Source organism: Eptatretus burgeri, chromosome 15 (genome assembly GCF_056783735.1).
Source record: "Eptatretus burgeri isolate ZD-2024b chromosome 15, Ebu_testis_v1, whole genome shotgun sequence".
Lineage (NCBI taxonomy): Eukaryota > Metazoa > Chordata > Myxini > Myxiniformes > Myxinidae > Eptatretus > Eptatretus burgeri.
In genome coordinates, this window is record NC_140975.1 from 63,072,155 (window position 1) to 63,084,459 (window position 12,305).

The 12,305-nt window shown below is 43.4% G+C and overlaps 1 protein-coding gene across 1 annotated transcript in view; it reads right to left on the reverse strand.

The window, feature by feature from the left end:
* Window positions 1-12,305, reverse strand: part of MEIS2 (Meis homeobox 2) — a 262,036-nt gene that overhangs the window by 193,363 nt on the left and 56,368 nt on the right. Inside the window, exon 7 of the mRNA XM_085856336.1 lies at window positions 3,235-3,352. Coding sequence (XP_085712462.1) covers window positions 3,235-3,352 — 118 coding nt within the window. The remainder of the gene's footprint in view (window positions 1-3,234; window positions 3,353-12,305) is intronic.

Genomic DNA, 12,305 nt, shown 5'->3' on the forward strand with positions numbered 1-12,305 from the left:
CATAACTTTTTTCAAGGAGGAATTTTCATAATCGGAGATGGTTAGTGTCTGCGCAGGGTATTTTTACATATATACGCCAAGTTTCAGGAAGTTTCGATGAAAACTGGAGGCTGTGAAACAAAAAAGTCCACAAGAACAACAACGTGAGTAAGACTTACAGATCCTCCACGAGGATCGAAGAATTCTCGGATCCGGATCCAGATTCGGATCTTCACCAAAATCGAAAGATTTCGTTGGTGTCACGTATTCAAGCTCTCCACCAAATTTTGGGAGAATCCGTGCACAACTTTTTGAGATATTTTGTTTATAAACAGACACACAAGGGTGAAAACATAACCTCCATCCTCCTTCGGCGGCAGAGGTAATGAGGACCAAGCAAACGGGAGAGAAGGGAAGGAAGGTGGAGTGGGATTCATGGACGTATTTCGGAGGGCGTGGGGGCGTTTCACATTGATTTGTTCATGCTATGTCAAAACGTCCTTGTCCTTCACAAACATGAATGACTTAGTGTTCCTGCAATTAATGAACAAGCTGTTCAATAAGCGTTGATTATTGTGATACTTTATATATCCCTCACCAGACTCGGTGGTGTAATAGTTATATAGTTTTTAATAGTTTGAAATTATATATATATGTATATATATATATATATATATATATATATATATATATATATATGTATATAATATAATAATTTTTATTTTTATTGTTATTTTATTGAAAGAGCTAATCTCAACATTATTTTTCTCATTTTACTTCCAAATTATGTATTTCGCTGTTCATCTGTCAATGTGTACATCTTGCTGAATCCTCAACAATCAAACGACAGATGGTGGAACGTCTTTCCGTCGCGGCGCTGCAGAGACCCGAAAACATAAGGATCGAAGAGTTCAGTTTTCAAACTCGGTACTCGTGCACCGAATCGATTCGAGCAGCGCGTTTCGTTCCTTATAAGTAAACTTTGTTTTTCATTCTCATTAACTTTGGCTCTGCATTTCATTCCTCTTTTCCTTCCATTCACTTAGTCTTTCCTTTCGTGTCAAATGTTGCTTTTGTCCTCATATTGCAAAAAAAAAAAATTGTTCCTTTTCCCCCTATTCTTTTCCTTTCTCCTTAATTTTATTCCTTCTTTCTCTCTTCTATACACTCCATTTTATTTACCACTTTTCTCTCTTTTTTTACTTTCATTCTATCCAATAAAAACAGTTCTCTTCTCAGGTGCAATTCATTTGTGCTCTAAACCCTTGAATCCTGATCCGGTTCTCCTGACTATATTTATATCTACCCTCTCACTTTGGTCTGTGAACCTTGACATTCGACCATCTCCCCTTCAACGTGTGAATCCTGACATCCTCGCCATTCCCTCCATTTTGGACATCATCTTGAGCCCCTGTCCTCCATATGCCTCCATCTTGCATTGAACACAACACACACACAACACACACACACACACACACACACACACACACACACACACACACACACACACACACACACACACACACACACACACACACACACACACGCACACGCACACACCTCCGCCACGTAATGCCTGATCCACGAGAACATATCGGGCACAATACATTTTTGAAATATCTTGGTGTACAGTACTATATCGTTTTTGGCCCGATCTCTCAATGGTGAAGAATCACTTTAAAAATTAAATAATTCTCGTATCCACATCCGGATCTGGTTCTTCACTAAAATGCAATCAATTCTTCCTTGTCACACACCCAACCATGTCCACCAAGTTTCGTCCGAATCCGTCCACAACTTTTTGAGATATTGTGCGAAACATCAGTTTAGTTGGGCCCCATGTCGCAATGGTGAAGAATCACTTAAAAAATTCTAGTATTCGGATCCGGATCCAGATTTCACCAAAACCAATCAGTTTGTCCTTGTCATACACGCAACCTGCTCACCAAATTTCATCTGGATCCATCCACAACTTTTTGAGATGTCCTGCACCCAGACAGACAGACAGACAGGCAGACAGACAGACAGAGAGGGATGAAAACATAACCTCCTTCACCTTTGGTTGCGGAGGTAATTATCTGTTGTGTTATTAACCTTCAAACAACATCTTTTCCGTTGTCAAATGCCAGGCTGTATTTAAACCATCCCGCTATTCCTCCCATTTCTTATTGTTTACCGTCTCGCCAAAGCATTGTGTGGGGTACGGGTGCCGAAAGGGTGGATGCGGAATGGTCGGACATTCTTGGAGAGTGGAAAGGACATGAAAAAATTAATGGACGAGGCATATACGAGGCTGATTGGTGGCTGAGGAATTAGCCGTACCGCACTAATAGTTCTGCTATAAGAGGAACCTTTCCTGCGTAACCAGGTGGGAACTAATACGAGGCACACAACAACCTTTAATCACCTGCTCCAAACACCTCCCCAAAGACTCAGTCACCGTGGCTCAATCAAAACGGCATTTACTATGTACAGCTCTGCGAACAAAGTCTTCAAGCACTGTCTCAACATCTCATCGGGTGGAGATTGCCTTACATTGTACCAAAACAATGATACGTACAAGAAATATCCCAGATGGCCAATAATCATCAGTGCGATGAATCCTATCACTTACACCTGTTCATCCGTTATTTTGAGTCATCTATAATAGTGAATACAGAAATAATAAATTTATATAAAACTTAATTGATGAAACAACTCGATTCTCCGTTCGGCATCTAACCTGCCCTCGCTCTGCTTTTCCCTTTCTCCCTCCTTCCTCCTTTCCTCTGCTATACCCCCCTTTTAAAAAGCACAGGTGAAGGCTTCCTTCCTTTTATAATATTATATTTTCCTCGATTCCCCTCCCCTACCCCTTGTGTCTGTAATCCGTACACAACCCCTCATGAGATTCACATTGACAAACATGCCGGAGCATGTTTTGCATTCCCATCTGAGAATGCAGCCCGCGATGCTGAGACCCCAAGTTCACATCCTACGTGCCACGTTGATTTGCCGTTGTCGACTGATATCATTGCAATTTATGTTGAAGTACAACGATGCATCCTAAATGTCCATATCTTGCACGTGATGCGTGTACAAGCTCCACGACAAGCCTCAGATCACCGCAAGACAAATAACCCAGCAAATCAATGGACGATGGAGTACAGAGTAATAGGCCGCAAGAACACGATGATCTACACTCAACTATCCAACTGTAGTTTGTGATGTCATCCATTTCAAACTTAATCATCAGGCTGCCCTTCAATTCCCCACCTTGCTCACTGCCATTGTCTCCGCTCTGCGACGCCAGGCCTCCGCTCGATGGACCGGGAGTTCCACCAGAGTGCGTAGAGAGTGCATCGTCCTGCTCCCTACTCCACATCGACATGTTCTGTGCACATTCAGACAGCGAGGTAGAATGTCGTTTACTAATGCGGTGAATTTGCTCACACAGTACATTTTTAACATGTCAACACACACCGGCGTCTGTTATACATTTCCGCTGCCTTGTAGAACAAAAAGGAAAATTTTCAAAAATAACTTTAATGCTTATTGTAACTTTAATTGTTCACTTCCACGTCATATTTGCTTGTGACGTTTTAATGGCTGGTTTGCTGCTTGGTAGGATGGCTTTGTGCTGGTGTGCTCATTGGATTATTGGTTTGATTAGTGGAGGAATCTGACCTGAATAAAGCTGCCACCTGGCCAAATGGTAACAATGGGAATTCTACAACACAAAACCTAGGTAAGAGCCCTGGAGTTTGGGGAGGGGAAGCGGTGGGGTTAGGGTCCTGAAATCCTCCAATTTTCAAGAAAATTTAAATGTGCTTTATGTTGGGGATTATGGGAAGAGATGTCCTGTGTACCTTTGTTGGGCAGGTATTCTTGCGTTTGTAATACAGGTGGAAACTCCAACCACTTCCCTCCTCCCACACTCCCACCTCGCCACCCTTCATGCCTACCCCATCCCCTCAACTTTATTGTTTAAATCCTGAATCTGTCTCTGGTATCATTTGAAGGATTATTCCTTTGGGTTGGTACCGAGTTCAAATTCCAACCCCCATGCGTGCGTCAAGTAGGGTTAGCCATTTTGCCTTATTAGGATCTTTCTTGGCCATTAAGTGGTCGTCTATGTAGTTGGTACACGCAAGGAAGGGAAGAGAAAGGAGGGCATGGGATTGTTGGAGAAGGAAGTGAGGAAGGTTGGAAAGAGATAGGAGTTAAGAGAAGGGAGTGAAGGGGGAATATAGGAGACATCAAGTGGTAGGGCAAAATCGGGGACAATAATTCCACTATATTTGCCGACGTCACAAACATATACAGTATGGCCACTAGAAACTGCTGCATTGTTCAAAAGAGGCTCGATGAGAATTGTGAGATTTCAAAACCGGATCATAAACGAAACGGGGAAGGAATCGAAGAGAAGTCAAACAAATAGGAATCATATTAGACATTCAGCTTTTACCGACTCGAACCCTAAGTATGTTCTGAGGGTAGAAATTGAGTCAATGTGTAATGATCCGGTTCTAAAAATGATAATGGCATTCCGTTATTGAATATCCATACTGATTTGTGCCACTGTGGCTGTGGTCTCATTTGGTATCTTGGAAACAAACAGCAATGTCCCATCTGCCTTTTTTCACACACAGCTGGTCGGTCATTTGTGCCACGCTTGGATCCACCCGGTGCACAAGCTGACGATTCCGTTAAAATGGGACCAGATCATGACCGTCTCTATCTTACTTTTTAAGTGTTCTCTTTCTCTCGGGGATCGACAGCTTTGTCCACGGAGGAGAGAGAGGATGCATGGTTCGGTTCTGTTCTGTTCTTGCGTATAGCAGCTTAGCTGCCGGGTAGCTATCGTTTCTTGGAAGCGATGTGTGGCGCTGATGCCGTGCCCCTCGACCAGTGCACTGGTACTCATTTTGCCAACCTCGGAAGGATGACAGGCTGAGTCAACCCCACCTGGTGTTAATTCAGCAGCCAACGGGGCTCGAACTGAGGACCCTAAAATCCTAATCCAGCTACCCTCGCCGCTAAGCCAAAACCAAGCTTAGGATGCGTGGTGACACCGCTTCAAAAATATTGAGTATGATTAAAACTGTCAAGCTAATCAGTTTATTAAATTTTCAACAAATAGGAGATGGGTTAGTGATTCGTGTTTGAGGTTTGGTACAATTAAACATTGTTGTTTGGCGAATCACACGCGTGCAGTTCACTTACAATGCACACACCTGACATCAATTTTTTTTTTAATTTAACTTACACATCACGAATGGCTTCTGTGAAGCTACTTCGATAAAAGGGTTAGCGTGCAAATACATGTTAAGGCGATCAGGACAGAAGAGAGTATCATAAACACAGCCGGCTTTGTTGCGTCCACAAACTGACGATCAAAGACCAATGATTAGGCAAAACCATTGTTTAGGATAGTGAGAAGTTGATTCTTGAGGACAGGTACAAAACAGGATGAATGAATGTGGCAGGAATTGGCAAACAAGCTTAACATTTATACACCATAATGTTAAAATTGAAATGATCCATAATCACGCAAGGTGCAATTGCCATGGTACCATTCAAAATAGTCCATCGAGATATTTAACTTCGATACAGCGGAACACTAGACAGCCGGCTTAACGTCCCCAGTGAAGGGTTGTGAACTCTCGGATGTATTACCCCTGCTGGTACCACACAAATATGGACGTTGGACTCAAATCGGACTTCACTACAAGAACTAGAACGGCGCTCGGTACAGCGCATACCTCCGCAGGACGAAAAAGTTCATGTTTTCTGTCCCACTGATAGGCCAGATCTGCCTGCGGACGTGAACCAAAATCGAATCGGCTTGTTATTGTCACCTAGCAAATTCAACCACCAAGTTTTGTCATTTAATCCGTCCACAACTTTTTGAAATATCGTGCTATGTACCATATATCATCATTTTTGGCACCATCCCTCAATGTCTCAATCTCTCAACGGTGAAGAAACACTTGATAAATTAAAAAAAATTCTCAGATCTGGATCTGGATTCGGATCTTCACCAAAATTGAATCAATTCGTCCTCGTCACACACGAAGCTGTCCACCGAGTTTCGACCGAATCCGTCCAAAACCTTTCGAGATGCAGACAGGAGTGAAAACATAACCACCATCCACCTTCAGTCGGCGGTGGAGGAAAATATGGATAAAATGAACAGGACGTTGATTGAAGTATGCTCACTGCTGATGGAAGCAAGGAGAAGCTGACATTTCAGGTGTTAACCCTTCATCAGAACAAAAGAGCATTAACCCCCAAAATGTTAGAATATTTGTGCTTCCCACGGAGGTGAGCATACACACCTCACTCAATCAACGTCCCGTTGATTTCATCCATCATTCTACCCGCCCTTCAATGCAGATCGACACGCGCGCGTGCGTGCGTGCGTGCGTGCGTGCGTGCGTGCGTGCGTGCGTGCGTGCGTGCGTGCGTGCGTGATATGTCCTCATTTTTGAGTTCAGTAGTCTTGCACCATCAAATGAATTGAGAATAAATCCGTCTGATGGAAACAGTTAGTGGATCATCAGGTCACCCAGTAGCAGAAAATAAGCAACATCAATCAAAAGCAACAGTGGGACTTTGCAATTCACAGAAAAACAGTTTTGTAAATTGACGGTTTTTTAAAATTATTTTTTTATAATAAGGCTTTTTATTTGAAGTAGGCATAAACCTCCAGAGAATCTTTGCAATCACGCTCCACCTTCCGAAAACAACATGCACAGATAAAAGCCAACACAGAACGACGACGACGACTGTAGTGACGAGAGACCTCCGAAAGGTTTCGAGACGGCTCTACCATTGCGACTCTGACATCCAGAATAACTCCAAAAAACTGGTAATGATGATCGATTGCCTAATGAGCGGCATAAATTTCAGCTTAACAACAACAACAACAAAAACCACAAAAATCAGGACTTTCTTCAATCTTTTATGGCAGGCACAAAATCACAGCGACGCCGTAGGCTTAGCGACACGCTGCGGAACAGGCTGCTCCAAGCAATTACAGAATCCACCGGAGTGTAGATTAATGACACCGAGGATGCAAACCCCAACATTCCATAATTAGAGCAGAGCCGAGAGCGGAGCCGAGAAGGAGGGAGGGGGGGGGTTCCAATGAGGAAAGAGTATACAGGTGTACAAGACAAAGGCTTGCCCCAAGCCAATAGCTTTGTTGAACGTATGTCGACCCTCCTCTCAACCGCTTTTGCACTTGGCTGCAGCAAAAAGTTTCAGTTATTATTTGTACATCATGATAAGAAGGATTTTATGGGAGTCCACCATCTTCATTCATCTGGCTGAATATGTCGCTGCTTGTTTGTAAATCGATGAGAATATAGTTTCGCCATTTGTGAGTTCAAAGAGATTCAAACCTTTATAGGGCGTAACGCACGATGTGAGTAAAAACTCAAGGATTGCTCCTGAGAACCTCACGAGATGAAACAAAGGGGTCTTTACCAAGTCTGTGGCTCATCATAAGTTACTCGCCAGGATCTCCCGAAGCACCTCGCGTGTTGTGATGGGTTGTTCAGTTGCTCTAACCTTCACTAAAAAAAAACCTGTCTCATAGATCGAGCAATAGGTAACTCTCAAAATGACGTATGAAAGCTAACGGGGCCTTCGCACATGCACTGTGTGTGTTTTCACTGACTCGCTTCCATTAACCGGGGCACTTTTAACCTGCCGTTGTAGCGTGAAATCTGTTCGTGAAATCGTCTTTTCAACATAATTTTCAGCATTTAAACAAAAGAGTGGTAATTTCAAGATGGTTAACCATAACTGTGTTCCTGGATGCAAACCGGACTCACGGAAATAGAGGACATATGAGAAATATTCGTGGATGAGTCTGAGAGGTGTCGAGTTCCTATCATTTCCTGTTAATAGAAGCGAACAGCCACAGTGGATAACACACACACACACACACACACACACACACACACACACACACACACACACACACACACACACACACACACACACACACACACACACACACACACACACACACACACACGTTTCAATGGCCAGCAATTTTGGCCCAAACACAGAAATCAAGAAAATGACCAACTACTAAGATTTCATTAATGAAGTGAAAAGATCCTGGAAGTTGAATAACGCCAAAGCTGTACCAGTGATAGTTGTAGTTACGGGAGTGAGGATGAAGAACCTCACAGAGATATTAAAAACCATCCCTGGGAATATTACTACAAACAAACTACAGTTGGAAGCCATCCTGGGATCAGTGACGATCCTGAAGAGAGGCCTCAGCACAAAACTTTAATAACAGAAAACTTCACATCTTTGGTCCATAAATCGTGACCCCTTACTGAAACAGAGGTGGATACTTTGAGACCGACAAGCATATGGACTCAACAACCAATGACACACACACACACACACACACACACACACACACACACACACACACACACACACACACACACACACACACACACACACACACACACACACACACACTTCAACTTTTAGCAATAAAGTATATTTTAAAAATCTGGCATAATTCTTCTTGTGGCTCCAGGAGCACCCAAACCAGATTCAGTGTCTTCCTCAGGTAAGTGTACCTGATCCATCCAGCTCCCATGTAAACATAGCTGGCACAAGCTTTGTGTATTTTCACGTCGTGAAGATGTCCTTTGCCAAAGATTTGGTTACTGTCACTTGGTAATGACACACAGCATCATCCTTCCATTTGCAGATGCGTATTAAACAAATCACCAAGCCTGCCATGTTCACAGGAGGCACTTCCAGCATGTTCAAAGTCCATTCACCGGCAGCGATCCGTTGGGTGGTCGTGTAGCACACGATCGTCCACTCAGGGCTTGCCCCGGCCCACATGGTCGAGAGTTTGCACGACGAGCAGCTGCCCGTTCAGCAAGCTGAGAAAGTTCTCCAACTCTCTTGTTGGGCAAAAAGTGCAGTCCTTTCTCTCCGGCACTTTTCCAAGTATTTTAGAAGCTTTGTGAGTCATTTTAGGTAACAATCCTTAACTTGCACACACAATATACTTTATGGTGCCCCGAACACTGCCGTTTCTTGGGGTTTCTGTGCATGTACACCGAGCATTATCGGAAGGATTATGTCATTTTGAAAGTGTGTGTGTGTGTGTGTGTGTGTGTGTGTGTGTGTGTGTGTGTGTCCGTCACACTGGATTATAAAGGGTTCCTGTTGTCGTAGAATAATAAAAATGCTACTATTGGAAAGCTGATAATTCAATTTACTTGGTTGGAAACCTAATAATAGATCTATTTGGAACAAAAAGTTGTGGCCGCTGAGTCACTCTAACCAAGCCTGGTGTTGGCTTAGTGGTTATGGGTGGCGGCTTGGGATCCGAGGGTCCTGAGTTCAAGCCCCGTTGGCCGATGAATTAAAATACACCAGGAGGTTGACTCGGCCTGTCATCCTTCTGAGGTCGGCAAAATGAGTACCAGTGTACTGGTAAGGGGGACACTGCATCAGCAGCATAGCCGTGTCCCAACCAATGATGCAACGAGAGAGAGAGAGAGAGAGAGAGAGAGAGAGAGAGAGAGAGAGAGAGAGAGAGAGAGAGAGAGAGAGAGAGAGAGAGAGAGAGAGAGAGAGAGAGAGAGAGAGAGAGAGAGAGAGAGAGAGAGAGACAGACAGACAGACAGACAGACAGAGAGAGAGAGAGAGATAGAGATAGAGATAGAGATAGAGATAGAGATAGAGATAGAGATAGAGATAGAGATAGAGATAGAGATAGAGATAGAGATAGAGATAGAGATAGAGATAGAGATAGAGATAGAGATAGAGATAGAGATAGAGATAGAGATAGAGATAGAGATAGAGATAGAGATAGAGATAGAGATAGAGAGAGAGACTGTAATGGCTGTTTCAAAAGCCCGACTTGGACTTTTAATTCAGCAGTTCCAAGGGTACGATAGCAGGAACCCTTTAGAATATAGCGGGAGGAGCACACAAAATTAAATAAAGTAATACTCCTCGAAGCAATAAAAATATATTTGATAGTACACGGAAGTAGCACACAAACAACAACCACAGCCACAACAACAGCTACATGTTATCAGAGGTCCCCCCCCCCCAGTGTTTCACTTCATTGTACCTCCTCATTGAGACTCACAGACAGACGTGTGATAAGTTTGTGAAGTGCAACACGCTGTCGTTTGATTAAATCTCTCAGCGAAACAACGAGTCGGCTCGGATACGGATAGTACTTATGAAAAAAACGAATCATGTAAATTTTCAACTTTGCATAATTCCATCATGTACCTTCTAACTTGAGGATCGGCAACTGAATTTTGAGCTGGAACAAGAAAATGACCAGAGAGGTTAGAATTGAGAAAAAAAAACAAAACAACAAATTCCAGTATAATTGCCCTCAAAGTTCAACATGCTTCCTAAACTGTTCCTTAAAAATATTGATGACCCCACCGGAGAAGGTACTCTTTCACAGCGTTTGTTATTTCGCCATTACCCTCAAAGACAAGTTCATCGATCTTTTCCTTCTGGTTTAAAAACAAATGTAGTGAGAGGTGGACTAAATCGCCAAATTGGTGTGAGAGTGGTGGTTGGGAGAACGTAGGTGGTGGTGGTGGGTTGGGAGGGGGAGGGGGGGGAATGTAGAGGTAGTGGAGTGGGAACAGAAAGTATTTAAAACCCAATTTCCAGTTGTATTTTAAAGGCAGTGGATTATAATATTATCCAAGAGAAGGAAAATTGCTGGGCCGAGCTTTCCACAGATATTCCTTCAACAGATAACTCCATATTTTGTCGATGACTCAACATTGTGTCACGCAGTACACCATCCCACTGACAGGTAGACGGCATCAACATCTGCCACTCTGAATTTATTAAATGCTGCTCTGATAAATGGAACAGGTTCTTCTATCCTGGAAAAATCTATAGCGTCTCACCTCGTCGCTCCGGAAGGATCATCAAATGAACCCACCTATATATTTCCATGACCATCAGCCACAATAAGAGGTTCAGTCTCTTGAGCATCTACGCCTTACCAGCAGCCAAGACCTCCCTGGGCAGACGATAGAGCAAAGCTGTCCTCCAAAGCCAGTCAAAGAGTGGACATCCTCCATCGTTCCAAGTCTTTTCTAGAAAAATCAGAGCTACTCACAGTCGACAACACCTTTGCCCGTTGGTCAATAGAGTACCGCTCTCCGCTATGGGCTGGCATCCCAGCATCACATCTGTCTCTCCTGGATGCTGTATAATCTAAAGGTCTCAACATTATTGGAATATCCCATGGTGAGGATGAAACACAGGGTTGATTTTGCTCTCACGTTGCAGACAGCTCGGTTATCTTTGTTTTATTTTTTAACCACCTCTCCTCTGGTCGAGCTCTATCACAAAACTCAAGGTTCTTTGACTGAATTACACACAAGCAGCAGTTGGGCTGAGTCCAAACTTGAGTTTATTCCAAACATAAACACAATGCAACCCTCTTCAGGTAGAGTTCATACAGCAATTAACACTGCTGGTGGGAAGATAGATCCCAGACTTGGCCCCAAATGTCACAAAATGCAAAGTTCTTAATTGGGAACCTAGGGTTTTGTGACAAGCTTCCTCTGTTCTCTCAGCCCCTCTGACCTTCCCCAGCAATTCCAAGCTGCACACATTCTTTCCAGTTTCCTCCATGGCTCCACCTGATTAAAATTCCAAAATTCAGGCTGACTGCACACCTCAACTCTGTTGTTCTTCATTTATCCCATCTGTGTAACTCCCTTCCTGAAGCTGTTCTATCCCACTCTTCCCTCCAGGGGTTCAAGTAAACAGCGCACCACCATCTCATATCACCACGCACCTTACCTACAATCTTTTTTTTTTACTCCCATTAACCGTGCCGAGCGCAACCTTCTTACTTACAGGTGGCTGTGTTTCCTCCCCTCTGCACTCTGTCCTTCCTTGCTCATTGTGTCCAACTGTCGTCCCACTACCAAGTCATTGCCTTTAACCCACTGTCACCTCCCTCTTCCACGAGCCTCAATCCTGTCAATAAATAAATAAAAATTCTCCATCGAAAGGAATAGGCCCCAAGTATTTTACCTCCTTGCTATAAAGGGTCTCTCAAAACCATTCCTCCGGACCTAAAATTATGAAGGCCATAACCTTTCCAGATAAGCTCTGACTTGATTTTACATTAAGGAAGGAAATCAAGGTGCTTGGGGGCATAATTAATCATCATGTCCTGTTATCGAAAAAGTGAACCCATGTTTCATCATGAGTGATAACGCAGGCAACAGACATTTCTGGGTGCTCCATCACAGCTTCTCCAAAACCTGTGCAGAGATTTGCTCTCG